The 20,646-nt window shown below is 52.1% G+C and overlaps 3 protein-coding genes across 3 annotated transcripts; 2 read left to right on the top strand and 1 right to left on the bottom strand.

Annotated features, from left to right (window-relative positions):
• Positions 1–8,645: 8,645 nt before the first annotated feature.
• Positions 8,646–9,954, top strand: MIND_00388600 (uncharacterized protein; the record flags this gene model as incomplete). Its single annotated transcript, XM_037360717.1, has 2 exons — positions 8,646–9,219; positions 9,275–9,954. The coding sequence occupies 2 exons, from the start codon at positions 8,646–8,648 to the stop codon at positions 9,952–9,954; spliced, it is 1,254 nt and encodes a 417-aa protein (XP_037223602.1).
• A 3,341-nt stretch (positions 9,955–13,295) lies between these two features.
• Positions 13,296–17,779, bottom strand: MIND_00388700 (uncharacterized protein; the record flags this gene model as incomplete). The annotated part of the gene is made up of 16 exons (XM_037360718.1): positions 13,296–13,609; positions 13,655–14,133; positions 14,191–14,371; positions 14,419–14,558; positions 14,608–14,902; positions 14,954–15,181; positions 15,227–15,361; positions 15,407–15,697; positions 15,744–15,963; positions 16,011–16,086; positions 16,133–16,389; positions 16,443–16,669; positions 16,708–17,083; positions 17,135–17,317; positions 17,366–17,430; positions 17,479–17,779. The coding sequence occupies 16 exons, from the start codon at positions 17,777–17,779 to the stop codon at positions 13,296–13,298; spliced, it is 3,768 nt and encodes a 1,255-aa protein (XP_037223603.1).
• A 786-nt stretch (positions 17,780–18,565) lies between these two features.
• On the top strand, positions 18,566–19,946 carry MIND_00388800 (uncharacterized protein; the record flags this gene model as incomplete). Its single annotated transcript, XM_037360719.1, has 4 exons — positions 18,566–18,747; positions 18,808–19,048; positions 19,098–19,193; positions 19,248–19,946. The coding sequence occupies exons 1-4, from the start codon at positions 18,623–18,625 to the stop codon at positions 19,944–19,946; spliced, it is 1,161 nt and encodes a 386-aa protein (XP_037223604.1). The 5' UTR covers positions 18,566–18,622.
• Positions 19,947–20,646: the final 700 nt, after the last annotated feature.

Below are 20,646 nucleotides of genomic sequence, written 5' to 3' on the forward strand. Positions count from 1 at the left end.
AGAAGCTTCATTGCTGTCACATTTTGTTCTTCACGTTTCTTCACGTCTTTTTCTTCTAGATATTTAAGCTGGCGCCCCCTCCTTTTTCGCTTATTCTTTCTTCCCTTCGCCCACCATGGCCAGTAAAAAGGCCTCCTTATCGAAACACGCCCCTGCTCATAACTTTTCTCCTGCTCCTATCCTTCCTCTTGTGCCCAACGCCTGTTTCTCCGTTAAGGGCAACCCTAGAGACTCTGACGAAAGCCTAGCAGGGGAGGATCCAAAGGGTGAATAAAAGCTACAGAAATACACGGAGGGACCGACCTAGCAGGGGAGGATCCAAAGAGAAGAAACTCTAAGGGTCCGCCTGCTAGGGCTCTAACTATATACTGGTTGTCCGTAACTGCCGACGTAGAGCGCAGAAGGCCTGAGCAGTGTCGCAGGCTCTGTCCCAAGGTGATCGTTGGGAGGGTCTTGACGGATCGGTGATTGTGCGGGCGAAGGAGGCCGTGGACGATGGTCGGGGTGGGTCGGAGCGTCCGAGGGGGCGCCGGTCGGCTGTGCCTCAGATGCGCTCGGACGGTCCGAAGGAGGCCGAAGCAGGGGTCCCCCTGACATCACCCCCCCCCTTTGAATGCAGCGTCCCAACGCATAGTTCGAAAGGACAGCGAGTCGAAGGTTGCTGAGGCGATATGCCGTGGTTTACCTGGGTATCTCCGATAGAAGTCCGCGATCTTGTCTGGCGCGAAGATACGGTCGAACCGAACCCACGAGTCGTGTGAAGCATCGTAGCCTTTCCACCTGACAAAGTAGTTAAGATGCTTATACCTTATCCTGGCATCCAAGATTTCCTCGACTTCCCATTCGGGGACTCCGTCCTCTAGCTCGGGGGGCGGTTCGTCGTAACCGGGTCGTCCATCGAAAGGGTCATCCTTAGCGGGTTCGAGCTTAACAACGGGGAAGACCGGATGGAGCTTGGAGTAGCGCGGGCGGAGGTCTAGCATGTAGGCGCCCTTGCTGACTTCTGCGAGCACCTTGAACGGTCCAAGGCGCTTGTGGGAGAACTTCTCAGATGGCCGAGTCGTTCTAATGTCAGCGGCCTCCAGCTAAACCTTGTCACCAACTTGGATTTTCGGAGCGTCCGAACGTTTCCGATCGTAGTACCGTTTATACTCGTCCTTGGCTTTAACGAGTGCGGCCTTTGCTTCGGAGACGCCGTTCGCTATCCGATCGCGAAACTTCGTTCACTGACTCCAACTCTGAGCGGGCACCCGGTTCGAAACCCATTCGGGGGAGCCGACCAGGGTCCGTCATGAAAGGTACCTGTTGAGTGGAGGAGTGAACGTGGTTGTCATAGGCGAACTCAGCGGCAGGGATAAGCTCGTCCCAGTCGTCTTGTTGGTAGTTGGTGAAGATCCGGATGTACTGCTCAAGCTCCTGGTTAATGTGTTCGGTCTGTCCGTCGGTCTGCGGGTGGTAAGCCGTGGATGTGGCAGGCTTGATACCAATTAAGCGCCAGAGTTCGCGCGTGAAGTCAGCGATGAACTGCGAACTGCAATCCGAGATACTTCTCGGGGGTTCCATGGTGCCTCCCGACATTCCGATAGTACAACCGGGCGGCTCCGACTGCATCTACCGTTGTATGGCACTCAGTGAAGTGAGCATGTTTGCCAAGAGCGTCGATGACTACCATGACCGCGTCGTATCCGTGGGCCTCGGGGAGTTCGACAATGAAATCCAACGTGACGGTGTGCCAGCGTTCAGGGGGGACTTCGGTCGGATGTAGCTCCCCGTGCGGAAGCCTTCGGAGGGCCTTCGTGCGGCAGCACAAGTCACAGGTCGCATTTGTGTGCAAATTTTGAGTCCTTAGTACACACTTTTGTGTCAGCATGGTGAATAGCCCTGAATATAATATTTTTATGGTACTTAAGATATTATGTACAGCCTGTACATGATATTATTAATGATATATTTATATTCTAAACTTGATTAGTTGGAACCGGAATCGCACTGGAATTGGAGATGTCTCTAAGGGGCTGAAAGGGAGGTTCCCCTAACATCACCCCCTCCCCCTTTGAACGCAGCGTCCCGACGCATAGACCAGAACGGAATCAAGTTAAAGGTCGCAGAGGCAATGTGCTATGGTTTGCTAGGGTACTTATAATAAAACACTACAATCTTCTCTGGGGCAATGACGTGGTCGAAGTGAAACCACTAGTCGGGGACATCCGTCAAAGGGTCGTCTTAGGCAAGCTCAAGCTTAACGATAGGGAAGACCAGGTAGAGCTTTAAGTAACGCAGATAGTAAGTGGCCTTGACTTCCTTTGCAAGATAGTGCTAAACAGTGTTACAAGCTTTTACTACACTACCATTAGGATAGAGCACTAAACTTATATATTACTAGAACAAGAGCTCTAGTGGCTCTAAATAATGTTTTATAGATATCTGAGGAACATTGCCTAGATGGTAAGAGAGATGATTTTATATCCTGGTTTCTTATAACTAGATAATATAATAGATAGTTTCACTAGTTCCTAAGTAGAATTTAGGATTTGCGACATATAAAGGTGATCATTGCAGGATTTATAAAAGAATCTATTATTGTTAATATACTCTAACAGCTTAACAAGTATGGCTTTGAGTTTAAGCATTTGCAAAGACAGTGTTACAAAATTCAGCTCAAAAGGCTAGTTCTCATTTTGCAAAAAACAAAATTGATCTGCATTCAGTTGGAATAATAATTAAATCAGTAATAGAATAGGCCGCCCTAGTTGAAAGAGCCTTTTCCCTTTGATTATCTGCTGCTAAACTGAACCGCCTATAATAGTATCTAGCTAAGAATTTTAGATAGAGGTGCTAGAATAACCTGTAAATAAATAGAAGCTTTATTCCATCTCTTAGAATGAGGCGCCTAAGAAATATCTCTATTATTTCTATATAGCGCGGCTAGATCTTTAAAAGATTTTCTATTAGTCTTAAATATAAAATGGTAGATGCTGACAAGGGGAGGCTGCATGAGCTTTAAGATAGATTAAGCAAAATAAAGCTAACCTAAACTATTCAGAGAGCTGAAGTTGTTTGCTCTATCAGTCTTCTATTCACACCTTACGCTATATATAAAGATGAGGAGAAATTATATTTGTTACTTATCAAACGAGACATATTATAGGTCCTTAATATGAGATGGTTAGAGGGAGGAGAGGGAAGGCTGTCAGGCTAATCCACATATATATTAATAGCCTGTTTAATGTTTCTGCTTATATACCTTTTCTCAGTGCTAGAAATCTTGAGTATATTCACCAGTTTGAGGTTTTTAACATATAAAGATGATTATTGTAAAATTTGTGGAAGAATCTATAATTATCAACATACTCTTACAGCTTAACAAGGTCTAAGCATTTATAAAAACAGTATTATGAAATCTAGCTTAAAAGGCCAGTTCTTAGTAAGCGCAGTCAGAAATGTTGTGCCCTCTAGCTAGTAACACAAACAGAATACACTTCTTAAACGGGATATTGTAATGATGGGGATTATTGGGCAGCAGAGATGGTAAAGAGGCTAAAAGAAGATATTTAAGCATTTGCTATAATGTAGCTAAAAGGACCTGAGGTAATAGTTCATTGCAAAAGAAGCATAGAACACTAGTTACACCAGATTTAACCTTATCCGGGCTAGATTCAGGCTTATTAAAGATAAAATTAGGCTCACTAAAGGAGAGAGTGAGAGAGTAGGGAGAGTGTTAAAAAGAGTTGTCAGAAGGTAGCAAATTCTTGCTGAAAAGAAGAGTCTGATATGCTTGGTTATAGTCTTAATTAAGCGCAGCTATGATCAGTATTACCTAGACCTCTAGAATGATAACTTAATATATAAAAGCTGAAGTTGGAAGTGGCTGGTACATATTTAGATTAATATAATTTCTCTTCTGTTAAAAATAATTATTAATAGCTTTGGACCCTTATTAAAGTCTAATTGTTTAAAAACTAGTTAAGAGACGAGAAAGCAGGAAAGATAGAAAATACTATCTAGGGTGTTTATTAAACTCAGTGTTATATTTTTAACAAAGAGTTACGTTTTTAAAATACAGGCTTGTGCTAGTATTAGCTGCCTGGCAACTCCTTAGGGTATAAGGTTAAGCTTAAGGCCCCTGCTCCTCACGCTCTGACAAGTAGGCTATCTTCAGTGGTCTTCTTCACTTTGGTAGGAAGATTATCATACCTAAAGACAAAAACCTAAGAAGATATATTATTAAGCTTTGCTATGATATTTGAGTTGCTAGAGAGGTTAGTTGCTTTATAATCTTAAAGTTGGTTTCCTGGAACTATTAGTAACCCTAGATGTCTTGTTATACATTACGACCTGTAACCTGTATTGTCACACCAAGGCATTTTAAAGACTGCTGCAAGGAGAGCTGCACCTTATAGAAATGTCTTCACAGTACTAGTATACTCTCTCTATCAACTTTAGACTAGAGTGTCTCAACTAGAAGTTAGAGCACTATCTGCAGATCTTTACTAACTATTAGTAGGATGACTAGGATGAGCTAAGTCTAGCTATAGAGTTTGCTTACAATAACCACATCTACTCCTATATATAATAAGTTTTCTTTATAAATACACATATATTTGAACTTAGAGTCTGCTCTGCTATAAAGTTAGTAAATAAGTTCTATAACACAATTGCTTATAGTGTTACTAAAGCAAAGGCTGCACTCTCTAAGGCTAAGGAGAAGTACAAGTGCTACTGTAACTACAGATACACTTCATACCTAAAGTTTTAGGTTAGCAACCATGTTTAACTAGATGCTTCTGACATTAGGACAACTTGTTGCTTAAAGGAGCTCTCCCATTATTGTCTAAAACTATTTAAGGTGCTTGCAGAGATCAGCAAGGACTCTACAATACTCAAAGCTCCACCTAGTCTTCGCTGTTGTCAAGCTTAAGCTTGCCTAATACAAGCCCTTTGTTTCCTTGTGAAAACTTCAATTTACAACTCTATCGAGTACTTGACCAAGCTCATTGCCAAACGGTGAGCCTTGCAAGTCTACGCAGCGAGCTCGAAGGCCTGCTTCAACTGGATCATCCCCACATGGGTCTCGCAAGTCAACGCTTCAATAAGGGGAGTAAAATGCTTAATGATTTTGAGCATTTCGCCCGAGGAGCAGACGTGGTCGCAGAGATGGCCCTTCTTTTGTCCTGCGTGCAGTGATCGCAAGGGACGCCATAACCCAGAGGAGTGCAATCATAGCGGAACATCATGCAAAGGAAGCATGGCCACGATGGAAGAGGCGAATCCTTGGGGAAGACCTGCTTGAGATAGGCAATGGGGACTGGACGCGACTCAACGTAGTACGGCTCGAAGGCTTTCGACTAAATTATCGACTTGCCAGGGTTAGTCGTGACAGGGGAGGAGTAGTGAGCCACCATGGCGGACCAGGAACGGGTGAGCTTCTGAGTCACTCGAGACACAACAATATGAACACAATTGTTAGGAGTGAAGGAGATGACATCGCGCATGAACGCAAGGCGAGGGTGGAAGATTCAAACAAGCATCTGGTTGAGCTTGTGGGTGTGTGCAGGGTCAGAAGTGTCGAACAGAGTGTTTTTCGTCGGTGGGGCGGTAGCGAAAGTACCCTTCCGCGTCTGGGGTCAACGCCTCCTTCTTCACTCCCTCGATCTTGTTGGCGAACTCGAGCACTGTGGACTTCTCTGCAGCAAGTTTAGCCTTCTTGGCGACAGGCTTTTCTGGAAAACAACATTAGTAAGAAAGAAAGAGGTGTCAGACGAGGAGCGCGTACTCAGTGACTTGGAGACAGGCTCCTGGGTGACAGTCTCGTCCTCAGAAGACTCTGCACGTCCCCGTTTACAAGTCGACATCTTGTGCTTCTGTTCTTTCTTCATGGAAACTGGAATACTAGTTAGCAATGAAGAGGAGTATAAGAAGGAGATTAATGAACCAGACTCATCCTGGTCATCTTCGTCTTCATCGTTATCTTCATCATCATCTTCCCCTAAGTCGGAGTCGTTGTCAGAAGCGATATGGATGGGACTAGGAGACTTCAGCTGGGGTTGTTGTTTCGATTTGGGGGTTGTAGTGGTCTTCTTGGGCTTTGGTCTAGGAACGGCGGCAGGCAGGGACTCCTCCAAAGTGGGTGTGTTGGCAGGAACGTCGAGGGGACGGAAGCCCAGAATGAAGTCGGGGTTGGAGAGATCTAGCACGTAGCCCAAACGGTTAAATTCTGCAAAAAGGGGAGTTAGCCGACGAAAAAAAAATAACAATTAAAGGGGATTACGCACCACTCCAGCCTTGACATGGCTGAGAGTCAAGAGAGAGAGCTCGTGGTTCACTTGGTTTGCGGGGAGGCAGTCCCAGCATGAGCCATAGTGATAGTATTTAGACTAAAAACCCTAGTAGTAGCTAGACGGCAGTGAGCCAAAATACCTAACTCTAGTTAGTCCCCTGGCTGTAGTGGACAGTTTTCATAAGCTGTCGCCTGGCCCAAATCAGCCCGGGTCAACAGTGATGGCCGGTAGGGCTTGATCTAGTGATGGCTAGTGATCCTGAATCGGAAATTGATGATACTTTTTAAAAATTGGTACTATTTGATCCCTTGTGATGGCTGGCTCAAATAAAATGGAAATCATGATTGCATCACATGGTCACATATGTCACATGCTTTGATTATTTGATGTCTGCTTAAATTCCGCTGATGGCACTGATGGCACTGGATATATAGCTGATGGCTGATCAAATATGAGTGATAACAATGATAGCCTGGTAGATATGACTGATGATGAGTGGAATATAAGTGATGAGAGTGATCTTGATGTACACATGACTGATGGCCACTAGAATATTGCTGATGTCACTGATACTGGTGTATATATGGCTGATAGCAGGCCATATATTCAAAGGGGGGGTGATGTCAGGGGAACCCCTGCTTCGGCCTCCTTCAGACCGTCCGAGCGCATCCGAGGCACATCCGACCGGCGCCCCCTCGGACGCTCCGACCCACCCCGACCATCGTCCATGGCCTCCTTCGCCCGCACAATCACCGATCCGTCAAGACCCTCCCAACGATCACCTTGGGACAGAGCCTGCGACGCCGCTCAGGCCTTCTGCGCTCTACGTCGGCAGTTACGGACGACCAGTATATAGTTGGCGCCCCTTGCTGCACATCATATCTTTATATACCTAAGGTACCTCTGAAACAGATTGAGAAGTGAAGTTGCCAGTTTTATGTCAGCTACATGAATAAGAAGTTCTTGAAGAGGAGCTGCAAAGCCTCCAAGGGTGATCAGTACTAGCTTCTAAGCTTTCAAACACTGATACTCCAGAAGTGACCATCCCTTCAACAATCAAGTTGGTATCACTCAAATTCTGGTTGTGGAAGTGTGTAATGAACCTTGAGTTAAAATGTTGCCAAATCTGAAGCTTGAGGGTCAAGGGGACCTTGGGAAACCTGTCTCAGGTCTCAATATTGAATCAATGGGCCTCATAGCTTACATAAGATATCAAGCTTTTGAACTTGACGTGCATACAGTGGCAAGGCAAATGCATCATAATGCGCGGTTGGCGCGTCGTACTGGTGTTGTTGACATGGTACGCGTTTGGAGGATCAACAAGTCAAGCACTTGCGAGCACTGTTTAGCGGTGGTGGTCGAGTCGGGTTTTTGGCAGCGGCGGCCGAGTGCTGTGACACCCGGTATGATCGGAAAGTACGGGCGGTGACGGACATATCAGCCATCTGGGTGACAACGTATTATGGGACCTTCCGGCCATCAACCTGTACTGTTGACTCAATGTAGCCATATGAGCCGGTATGGATCCCGTACCATCTGTACGGCACTGTACAGCCATAAGTTGATGGGTACGGTTGGGAGCCCTATACACCTTCTGAGTCATCAGTGGCTTAGCAGCTGTATATAAGTTAATTGTAGCACCCCAGCCTGCCCCAGGGTTGCTATCGGACCACCAGCTCGAAAGTGTGAAGTTGGTAGTAGTGCGGGAGAGCTGCTGCATGGTGGTCACAGGTTAAGGGACAATTCATAGCACCCTTCCCTTGGAATGCTGTTGAGGGGAAGACTGATCTGTGTGTACACATGGGAGCATGAAGTCACTGAAGTGTCATGTGGTCACGTCCTTGAAACACATATGAGCAAAGCCCTAGATGGAACCGCCATATGAATTTATAATCCAGTGATCTCATAACAGGCCTTATGAACCTGTTACTTAGTCAAATCAATGCGACAATTAAAATATTGGGGTTACCGGGAGTCGAACGGCCGCCATCAACACGAGCGCTTGACACGTGTCACATTTTCTCTCTCTGTCTCACTCTCTCATCATCAATGGCGGAGGAAAGACCTGCCTCCTCCGGTGCCTGCTCTTTGAGTCTTCTCAACGAAAATGCTATTGAAGATGGTTGACAGCGCCATACTGAATTGGATTGGCTGCTTCTTCTCCCACCAACTCGCCACCATCGACCGATGGCAGATGCCTCCCGCACGACAATACAGTCTCCATAGAAAGTGAGAACTGTTTATCTGCCAGGAAATGCTGTTCATGCATCCATCTCTAGAAGTGTTGCCCGTGTGTTGCCCTTGACATAGCCTCTGCCGCTGCTATTTTCCCCTGCAGATACGGCCACGCACCCCACGAATGTACCAATGGTCCTGTCCCGCCGGATCGTTGTCGACGATGTCTCCCCTCGCATCCAGTATGATGCGGGCTGGGCGGTTGCGGATGCCTCCGCGCTCAATGCCGTGGGCAACTACGGGGCAGTTTACCGCGGAACAACGCATAGTACGACCCTCGATGGCGCACAGCTGCGCTTTGCCTTCGCAGGCACCTTCGTCGACGTTGTCGGCTCCATCGGCGTTGTCAAGCTCGCAGATGGAACATATGACCCTACGTGGGAGTGCACTGTCGACGGTATCGCGATTCCCCAGCCCAATCCGACCTTTCCCTTTCCCGAAAATCACTGGTCGCTCTGCGGGCAGGACAACATCCCCCCGGGGCAACACACCCTTCAAATCATGGTGCATACAACCCAGGGCAGGGCGTTCTATCTCGACAACATCGTGTACCGGCCGGTGGACGAGGAGGGGTGGAATGTGGACGGCGCCATCGTTGAGTATCCGAATACGGATGCGGATGTGACGTTCGGAGCGGGCTGGGAGCAGTGGGGCGCGCAGAACATCACGCGGACCAGCGGAGCGCAGGTCGCGTTGGACTTCCATGGTGCGTCTACTTACTCTCCCAGTTGCCAGTGCCACCGCTGACATGCAAGATTCAGGCACGGAGGTTATGTTAATCGGTTTTATTCCCATTGAGCTCCCGCCGAATTCGACAACTGCAACATACACAATCGATGACGCGTCGCCCGTCACCGTGAACCTCCCTGGCATCGCGCCTGGCCTCACGGTCACGCAGTACAACGCCGTTATTTTTTCTGCGGCCAACCTCGCCCCGAAGCCACACCACCTGGTCGTCACATACCACGGTGACCAGAGCCACACGCCTCTGCCTGTCGGCTCATTCCACGTCGTCAACGCGATTGGCACTTCCACGGTTTCTTCCGGTCCTTCTGGCACACCCACTCAGGAAATTCCCTCGCGGCACGTTGCGACACAAAACGTCGCGCTAATCGTCGGAATCGTCATCGGGTGCCTTGTCCTCGCGGCTGCAATCATCATCAGCACTCTCTACTCCATTAAACATCGGCGCAAGCGCCTACGCGCCGATGCCGAAGCCAGGGAGCCACAGCCGTTTGCCGACCACCGGCGTGGGCCACAGCTGTCGCGATCGCAACGCAAACAAATTGCCCCCATGACAGCTGGCACCATATCGGAGAAACTGGCGGGGAACTCCACCACATCGCCAAGGCGTGTTGTGCAGCACCATGAGGACAGCGGGCTGCGCTATGGCCCCGCGCTGGAGGTTGTGGATATACCGCCAACGTATACGCAGGATTGAGGCAGGGCTTTATCGCGGCTGAGCCGCAATTTTTTATCAGGGCACCATCAATCACACCGGTAGAAGTACGTGTCCATTGTCAGCTTTAGTCGGGCCGCGTACTTATATCCAGGCGCTGATCATTTTCACTCCCGGCGTGAGCGCTCTGATATTGTCCCTCCCGCTACAAATCCATTGTATTTCAAGTACTAGTCAACTTGAATAGAGAGTCGCACAATTCCTACAAGTTCTCCTCATAGTCTTTCGGACTCTTTCCTTCCTATGCAATATCTGGGGAGGCCAGCTTTGTTCATTCTACCATGTACGGTGCACTCCGTTGCGGCTGGCCGCATCGTTATATGGCCAGCGGACAATTCGGATTCCTCGGACAGAGAACTACAGCTGCCGATAGTCGCGATCGTTGGTGCGTAGGCTTCTCAACCTCCCGCCGTGTGCAGCATGATGACAACGTGTGCAGTCGTCGTCCTGATCGTCGCCATCTGTGCGGTGGTTGGCTTTTGCGTGTGGCGGAGGCACAGTGCGCTGCCCGGGCTGGAAGCGTCGACACTCCCCGCCGAGCAGCTCCACGTGGACGAGCCGATGCACCATGCAGCGACGATGGAGCGTGTACCTTCACTCTCGATGCGCGAAGATGGCAGTAGCTACTCGCGGATAGCTAGTGTGGAGCGTGCACGGCGGGTCTCGATCAGCAACGAGCGCAGATAGACGTCTCTTCGGAAACAGTGGGTGCATGGGACGCGGTGATTGAGAGGGGCAAGAATAGTTTCCGATCGAGACCTGTGTGATGATATTGCGTGGAGGGGCTCCTTATAAAATGCCCTCCTGCTAGAGGAACTTGAATCCGTTTCATTTGACTCTGGCTGGCTGCGCCAGACTCCAGGCATGCTTTTCAGCACTTTCGTTACGGTTATCGGCAGCGTCGTGCTGGAACACGTCCGCCGCTGCACCGCCGCACCGCTCCCCGTCGCGCTCCCCGTGGAGGCAGCCAGTGCGCTCGGGGCCCCGGAGATTGGTGCGTTCTTGAATCTGCAGGTGGTATAATAAGCAGACTGAAGGCAATCGAAGTTGTCATCGTACTCACCGTCATTGCGGTTCTCATAATCCTCCTGCAGCTTGGCCTGCGCCGGCAACGCCGTTCGTATAAGGATTCCACTGCAGGAAAAGATGACTCTGCTGCCGCACCGTGGAACTCCGAAACCGGGCCCGGGCATGATTTCTCTGCTAGTGTTGCCGGAGGCGCCCGGGTCGGGCAGGCGTAGACTGAGACAGAGGTGGATGGTGTCATTCGTAAGTATCTTCGTAAGTACACACGAGGTCACGCCGAGTAGGGTCCGAATCAGCGCCCATCTTGTCCGTATTTTTATACCTGTTCTGCCCGCGCTGATTGACCGGGACACACGTCAAATTGAGCAGACGCGGGTAACTAGCGCACCTGAGTATAAGTCCATTGCAAGCGGTCCAGAGTGCGACGTGGCTGCCCCGGCATCCCTCCTCTTCACTTTCTTTCGCCATTTATGGCACCTTCCCTCTTTTCTTCGAGCCCGGCGCTCGCCAGGCGGGTAATAGTAATGTTCGTGAGCGGGCGCGTGATTCGCTTTCGTGAGATCAAACGCCATCATTCGTGAGATTGATGGCAGCTTTTAGCCGACCGTCAGTTTTCGTAAGATCACGGAGCGTCACCGTGACACAATCAACGTGACAACGTCCGACTGCTTCTCTTTCCGCAACCACCACCATATCCCCCCCTTCCCCTTCCCCGACATCACCCTCCGACACTGAACCCGCCAGCCCGATGGACCGCGCTGCACGACGGACGGCGAGAGCAGGGAGAAGGCGGGGTGCCCGGTGAGTTGTGTCTAGCCGCATCCACATCAGCTGAACCCGAGCGCAATAGGCCGCACGCTCGCGCGGACGTCCGGGTGCGCCTCCGGGCGTCCGCGCCTCTCAACGGCGACAGACTCGGGTACCGACCGAGACGGGACTATGGCGTCAAGTACCGACCGAGACGGGACTATGGCGGGGGACAGCGAGGCGAGGGGAGTCGCGCTGGGCATGGAGTCACTGCTGGCATCAGGCCGGAATTGGCCTGTGAGTAGATTCGGCCTGGTGTCCAGGTCCAGCGTTCAGCGTCGCGCTCCTTACGGCTGGCGGAGCAGCCGGTCCAGGGCCGCCGTGTGTGCTGCGACCGCGACGCTGTGTGCGCCGGTCTCTGCGGCCGACGGTGCCTGAGCTGGCGGCCGAGGGGCCGGCGAGTGGCCGTGGGTACACTCGGCCTGGTGCCCAGGGCTCGCGCAAAGGCCGCGTTGCAAACGAGCGAGACCATTGGGATCGTGGGAAACGGGCGGAGGGCCGGCTGAGCAGCGAGAGCCAGTAAGTATGACTTATAGAATTGTGCGTAGAACGTAGATCATCAATATACACTGAGTTTCACGCCCTTATGCACTGAAGCTAAGAAATTTCGAACTCAGTTGATGGGATCAAAGTCAGCGACAAATGCGCTGAGCTCCCCTCCCCCACAAACCATCCCTCCATCGCTCTTGGCATGCAAAAGGTAACACATGGCACTATGATTGCCTGTTGACAGCTCACGAAAGCTGACCACGCGCCCGCTCACGAACATTGCCAGGGCCCCGCCAGGCTGGCCTTCGTTTCCTTTCTCGCTTTCCTCCCCACACATGTCGCCGCAATATCATTCGTCCCTCATGCGCCCAGCTCGCAGCCTGTGCCCTTCATCGGTGTGTCCTCCCCACGAGTATATACCAGAATAATGGGACTGGGACTCGTCACATGGGACTCAGTCCCACTTTGATGCTGCCAGTCCCATGTTTTGATGCTGACAATGGGATTGCGAGCACATCGCTGTCGATCACGAATCTGATTCCCGGAGCGGACATTAAAAGGTCATCAAATTATTCTGATGGGCGTGACAATTCATCGACATAGCCAGGAAATTCCTCTGCAAACCGATCCGGAACCTGTGCGGCTGCTGCACGTGCCGACTCATATACCACACCATCAATTTCACAGCCCCAACCCAACGGATCCTTCTTAGCGCGCTTCGGCTTCGGTCTGGCGGGCTGTAACGGCACTTCAAAGTCTGCTGGCCGTTTGGGGACCCTCTCGCGGGTGCTGCGGCGAGGCTGCGGGGGTGCTGTGGACGGTATAACACCTGCAGCCCCGGCACTGGAAGATGCGGCGCTCGGGTGACCAATCGCTGGAGTCAATGGCGGGGCAAGTTGCGCACCAGCGGAAGATGCCAATGCTGGCAGTGTATCGACCAAGTGTGACACTGAGGGCGACCCAGCAGTGAGGGGTGTGGGTGGAATGCCCGCGGACTCCGATCAGCTGGCGCTGTAGACTGCCTCCCACTCCTGCAGAATGGACAGTGTATCGGAAGCCTGCGCTGCCGCTGAAGGAGCAGGGTCGGGTATCAAATCCACTGGAGACGCCGGCGGTGCAGTAGGTGATGTGTTCGGCAGAGATGCCTGCGGGAGAAGCGGGGATATGCTGACATCGTCAAAACATGACAAGTCCATGCCGGAAAAGTCGAAATCATTGACGGGCATGGGAGCGGCGGTCTGCCCTGCATCGTGGCGGGACTGCTCCGGCAAAAGAGTAGAGGCAGGTAGCAGCGTGGGGGATACCGGGGTGAACTCTATCAAGGGTAAGTGCAGGCCTTAATCTATATGTGCTGACATACCAGTCTGGCTCGCACCTTCCTCGGCTCTGTCGGCTCGACGACCATTGATCTGCACACCCTTCAACGGACCGGCCCGGAGCGCCCGAAGCTCGCCATCGATTTCTTTTCGCCGGGCTCCCCAGTCACGGCGCACCTGTTTCTCGGCGGCAATCTCCGCTCGCAAGACCTTTACTTCGTCCTTCAAGTCATCGCGCCGCTTATCAACCCGAATCTCATCCTGCAGCCGCTCGACATCCTTCTGAAGCTGTTTCTCCCGAGCAAGCGAGAGCTTCGACTCCTCCTGTCCTTCGGTTCGCTCTAGAGAGAGCTCATCGAAGCGCAAGAGCTGCTCGTTGCGATTATAGGCAGCATGTGCCGACCACTCTTGACGCTGTGCCGACAGTTTCTCGCGGGCAGCAACACCATTCCATCGTTTGCGCATTGCCCCTCGGGCTGCTTGACGCAGCTCATCTACTAATGTGTTGTCCCGGGCCTGCTTCCTAACCAATTTGTTAGTTATGCCTGAATGCATAGCTGTCCGAACATTGAAGACTCACTTGAGAATTCCGGGCAGGAGCGCCAATCGAGTCGATGTCTGCGCATTCATACCAGCGTGGGCCGTTTCGGCCAGATTTGTGGTATTTGGAGTGAGTCGGTGATCGTCCGGTGTGATTCGGGAGAGAAATACATTAACGGAGGCCAGGTACCAGGGATTTGCCAGTTTCTGGGCATACCAGTCTAGCATGCACTGTGAGCTATAATGTACGCAAATAAAATTAACATACTTTTCACTTCAGGGATCGTTTGTCGTCGACAGAAGCTATGCCAGGCGTCAATGTCTTCTTGTGTCGTCAATCCGAGGATGGATTTGAGTCGTGCTATCACATCGCTGGGGACCTTCGCGCGCGAGAGCTCATCGATATGCCTAGAAGTTATTCAAACTCTACTCTAGATTTGGTTTCGGATTGACGTACCTTTGAAAATGGGTGGTGCAAGTCTTGAGGCAGTATTGAATCAACGTAAGAGGCTCGAGTTCTTCGATTTTGCTGATTGAGGGCATGTTGTAGCGCATGAGAAAGTCGCCTAACCCTTGTGCTTGCGCAACTTCACCATCCATAATGACAGCGCGGCAGTTGGCATCGGGGAAAAAAGGACGCAAACGGAATTGTTGACCGGTGACACGGTTGATTGTATCGAAAAACTCTGTAAATAACCGCTCATATGACGGTCGGGTCTTCCGGTCACAGTAGAGTGTCGCAAAGCAGATACCTGCAGTATTTTGGTTGGAAGTGAGTGGCAGGTTTCAAAAAATACACATACGGCGCTTATATCGCTCCGAGAAGCCGACGACTTCCCACTCATCCAGATCTCCATCCACCCGCTTGAACGTATAGTCGATCGCGATCGCAAGGACACCGTGGATGTGCTGTGCAAGCGCCGGATGCATTGTCACAACAATGTTGTAGTCAGCGTTGGTAATCGCAGCATGAATGTAGCGCTGTGAAACTGGCAGTTCATGCTCCTTGGTCGCAATGTAGTGTAGAACACCTGGTGACCGTTAGCATATCTCAGTCTTTCAAGAGACCAACGCACCTTCCCAGCCAGTGCCCTTCGGAAACTCCTCTTTTCGGCGCTGAGCAATCCGGTCCCGAATTTTGCGGACATCTGCAAACGCAGGGCTGACATCGCTGACCTGTCTACCACCATAAAGTGCGGAAGTAGACTGTGCTATGTCAATGTCAGCACAATGTCTGTTCGAAAGAGTGCTCTTACCATTCAGGAGTGTTTGCACAGTAAGATTTTCAACCCCGAGTGCATCCATCGCCTCGTCCAGTCGACGGGTATCCTGTCCACTAGGCTTATTCTCAGGGTGGACAGGATGCCCATGTGCATTCTCGAGGTAGACCAAGGCGAGGTGCTCATACTCATCCCGCCATTGATACCAGTCAGGATGGCTCGTGTTGCTGGGCGGACGGACTGGGATAAATACAATCATTTTCGTCTCACATTTGTGCGGAACCATGCGAGCGGATTGAATTTGCCCACCAAGTACATGGCTGAATACTATATTCTCGTCAGCAAGCGCGATATAAACAACAAAGGAACATACCACAATACTTCAAACCAAGTCGGGGATGAACAGACAGGACACATTGCCGATTAAAGTCGAGTTCACCAGCCCCGGGGAGTTTTCCGCCACTCTCCATAACAAATTTAAAGGTGTTCTCATCGACGTTGGGTGGAATGGGGATGTATCGATGCAACCATCGCTCACTGGCCGTCCATTTCGAGCAGCCGACAAAATAAAACTTGCCATATTGGTTGGGGCCCTGCTCGACATGAGAGTCACTTTAATTCATCGGTGCATGTGACTTACATTGTAGAGCGCAATGAGAACAGGAACCCCATCGCAGTCTGCCCTACACTTGGAGTTCATGGCGCGCACATATAGTCTGATGTAGGGCTCAGTTTCATGTGAAAGAAATTACTTGTGCATACCGGGACATAATAGCCTCGACAGATGCAGCTTCTCTTTCGTTGGCGTCCAGCTCGTGGCTCCAGAGGTCGTGCATCACTTCCTCGTCCGGTTCGAATCGTTCGCAGTCGGCAAATAGCTCTTCGGATGCGTGCTCACACGTCATAACGCCCTTGCAACGGAGTTGTGCACGCCGGGCGCGTACACGTTGCTCGCCAAACGCATATACCCATACATCGCCGCGCTTATGCCCCGTTGAGCCATCCCACGCATCCTGATCCTGACGAACCCCCAATATGAGACCGGAGAATTAAAGAGGCAATCAGAGCGTACCTCAGCCTTGATGTATGCATCAATGGTCTGCCTCTTCCCGCGTCGGGTAACCAGAACCTCTGGAGTGGCGGAGACATCGAGCAGATATGCACTGGAGTCGCGCGGGACCGTCCAGGTCTTCGGGGCAGCGTTGAGCCGAATGATATTGTCGACAGAGAGCTCCCGCGTGATCTTGATTGAATGGAGGGCCGCTGCTCCTTTTGCGTTTATGCCGCGCTGCCATATACCTGTCAGTAGCTTCACTTGCAACAAAACTAACACTCACAAGTCGTCGGCAACCCAGATCTAAGCTGGGGCGGCTCAACGGAGCTAGCACGCGAAGATGAATCCACGGAAACTCCTCGCGATGACGCAAAGAGGGAGGCTGAGCGTGAGCGGGATATGATGGACGGAGCGCGCGAAAAAACATGACTGCCAGCCTCAGAGGCAGCGCGAGAGGGGAGGGGGCTTGTGGCAACCGAGATACCAGTGGATGAGTGGCGTGAACTTGCTGGAGTGTTTCGGAACGGTGTACGTCCTCGATTGTGGGGTTCGTCTCGTTGACGAGCATTGAGCCATGCCTGAAATGGCCCGCGGGCGACCCAGTCCCGCGTTCGCCCCAAATCAAAGAACGGGGTTTTCTGATATGCCGGGCCGATAATCTGTGTGGAAGCAAATGAGACCCGTTGCTAACAACATAAGTATAGGCGTACCTGAGCCCGATATGCTCGAAGCTCGTTGAGTCTAGCGTGCTCGGGTGTGTGCAGAGGGTGTATGGGCTCGCTGGGATCGTACTCTTGCCAAAGAGTGAATCCTTGCGCCGTCATCCATTCGGGCGCCAGCTCCGCCGAGAAGTACGGCACATGGGAAGGGTCACCGAGAGCGGCAGGGAACATCTGCCGTTGGAGTGAGCTATGCTAGGAGGTATTCGCGAGCAAAGATACCTCGTCGCGATATTTTTCGATTGTACTCAGCGTGAAATCACCTGCAGCTTCGAATAGAGATGCATCTGTGAAGTAATCATAAGTAAACAGATAAAACGGCGATAAGAGCCCACCGTCGAGTGGATCGGGCATCGTCTTCAATGTGGGAGCAGCACACTGAAAAGCAATACAGGACCGACAGCCCTCTTTATACTGTGAACTCGGGCCGAATCCCCAGTGTCCTTCGCGTGCTCCGCAGCCACCTCTGAGGTCAGTTGATGCAGCTGGACTGGCCTCGAGGCGAATCCAATAGTACACGAGGAGGCCGCACTCGCTGGAACGATGTTGGAGGCGGTGATTGGTAAACGCCCATGTTGCCCATTGGAGCAAGTCGCAGCGCATCATTGTCAGCGGACCAGCCGCATGTTGTTTCATGACTGCCAGGATGGTGTTGCGGCGCAGAAGATGGACGTCGATAGCAAGATAGCGGTGATGCGCTGGCAGCGTGATCGCCGATGATGACGTTTGATCCATCGATAATGATCGATTGGTGATCATCAGACACGTGGACAGCGCGGCGCCGCGACAATGGCACTCGGGCACATCAAAGTGGGACTGGGTCCCATTGTGGGAGTCCCAGTCCCACTATTCTCGTTACTCCTCCCTCCGAGTACCTCCCCACTCTCCGTAGCCAGTTTGTGTGACCGTTGACCAGTCGCCTTGATCGTCCTCGTGTTGTTGATCATAATCGTCCTCTGGTGGTGGTATTACCGCTACACACGGCGCGTCAGCGCGGCGCTGGATGCAGAGGGTGGACCAGGGGCGCTGCCTCCGGGACAAGCGCCCGTATGGCTGAGAAGCGGTGACAGCGGGGGAGAAAAGACGCCGTGGATGGCACCGCCACAGCTGGCCTGGACGAGCCACACGGCTGCCAGTGCGGGCGCTCCGGGACAGAGTCAGACGCCAGCGTATGCGCCGTATTCCGCGCATGTGTCGTTTCCGCAGGCGTCGTACCAGGCGACCAGACGATAGTCAATGTCATTGAAGTTGATTTGAAGAGGAGCTCGATAGGAAGCTCAAACGATGCCGGTCGAAGTGCAGCGGACTATGAGACAGAGTAAGTTTCGCAGTGGACTGTGGTGGCTGAGAAGAAGCCACGTCATCCGGAGAAAATTTACGTATTCCATCAATTGATCACCGGAGGCATCAACCCCTCTTGGCCGCAACGACCACCTCTACTTTCCTGCTCGCTGGTACACGGCCGCGCCATCGTCACATATGTCCCCAAAGTCGACACAGAAGTCCAAAACCGCTGTACCGAAGCCGAAATACGGTCTACGGCCACGCACAAGCGGGGGTGGCTGGCAGGACAAAGAGACGGCGGCGCGATTGAAGCTGCCCAGGTCGGTCTATTTCGCATTCATGCTCTTTGCGGAGATGCTCCGAATCTAACCCCAGCGCAGAGGGACACCGCCGACGACGCGACGGGGCTGCTTAGTACTGCCTCGCGCCGACCGTGCCAAGGCGCGTTTTCTGTACAACGAATGCGGCTTGGGCACCAGCGACATCGCGTTTCTTCTCAAGTCCACGTGGCAATCCGTGCGCGCCGTGGTTCGCGGCCAATATCCGGGTATAGTAGGGGAGGAGCAGCATGACAAGGAGTACCTCGATGCCCAGTTCTGCACTGAAGCTCTCCGTTTGAAGGTGCGTGCCTCCCGTAGCCAACGGTTACTTACAAAGGGCGGAAATGTAGGACATTCCTGATGGAGAACGCTTGCCGGTATCGTTTCAAGACGGAGCGCCTCTCTTTCGAAGCCCCCGTTTTGTGGAACTTGAAGACGCGCATTTAGTGCGTCCTTGAGCCTCTGTTTCTTGAACAACGCATAATTCGTTCGAGCTGCAGGCATCTCCCGTAGATGAGATACCATCCGCGCAGGAAGATGAACATGAAACCGCGGGAGAAGAGTCGAGCCGGTCTAGACAGCCCTCGAGCTCCCCGCCAGACTTCGCTAGCAGCGGCGCCGACACGTCCTCCCTCCACCCTTCTTCTCCGGAGCCCCGGACCGCCCTTGATGAGTTCCTCGAAACCGGTGTATCGCCACACATATCGCTCTCCCCTTACCGCGCTCTTTTCGCTCTGATGGGCATTGGTATGAACGAGATGACCGCCATGTCCCTCTGGACACGTGCAGAAATCGCTGAAGTCCTCAACCGCCTCCTCGCCCGGTGGCCCGTACCTGCAGGGCGCTTCGAAATCCCGGCAGCGGCAGAGCCCGGCCTCTCCGCATTCCAGCTAATCGCGCTGGAGAAGGCCGTCCTCGCGCTAAACCACGCCGAACGGCTCATCGTTTCCGAAGCACCTGACGATCTGGACGCCTTCCTGCGCCAGCCCATGCCGGGGTGCTCCGCTGGTGTGTCCCTTGAACGCCACCGCGACCAGTTCTCGGCCGCTGGGCTCTCCGCAATCGACGGCCTGCGCGCAATGGCGGCATGGGAGGACGATGATATCTTCGACACGCTGCGTCGCTTGTTTGAAGGCTTGATGGATCCGTTTGAGTTGTTGGTTGCAGAAATGGGTGTGCGGCGCCTGAGATGCGATTGACGACGTATAACAGGATATTTTGGTGTAATCTCCAGCGAACTTTGGGTATCTTACCTCAAGAACTCATGATCACAGGGTTCCTCAGGCTGGAGGGGGTAGCTTAAGGAAGAGGACGCGCGCTGCATTCGCGCACCAGCGGAATCCATTGGAAATGGCTCACGGGCGACGTCTTGACAGAGAGGACAGGTTCCGCCGGGGCGGGATCGGCGTCCCCATGGAGCGCCGAACATCACGATGAACCCCCGCCGCTTCGCTCCAACAACTATAACAAACGGCACGGTTCCCATGTTTGTGTCTAGGCAATGAAGAACAAGCAAAAAAATATCCAAATTCCCTAAAGCTACCCCGCGCCCATCGCTCATGACGGCTTGACGGCCTTCGTGTGCATCGCACTGGCCAACGCCGTGGTTACCCTTCCTGTCAAAGAGCCGGATGCACTGGCACCGGCAGCGCCTGAGACGATTGAAGACTTCATCGGGCGGCCAATGTCCGGTCTACCTGCGGACGTGTCGCTGCAGCACCACCACGACTTGATTTTCCTGACGGACTCAAGGCATTCAGCGAGGGATAGAAGTGGGACTAAGTTTCATTTCATCAGTTCCAAATCATTGTCACTCCGTCTAGTGACTCGGGCCTGGAAGCCCTGAGTAAAAAACCTGCGAAATGGTGTATCCTCCGGTGCATCCAGCGACTTGACCAT

Source organism: Mycena indigotica (assembly GCF_014461135.1).
Source record: "Mycena indigotica strain 171206Taipei chromosome Unknown Mind.scaff0003, whole genome shotgun sequence".
NCBI lineage: Eukaryota > Fungi > Basidiomycota > Agaricomycetes > Agaricales > Mycenaceae > Mycena > Mycena indigotica.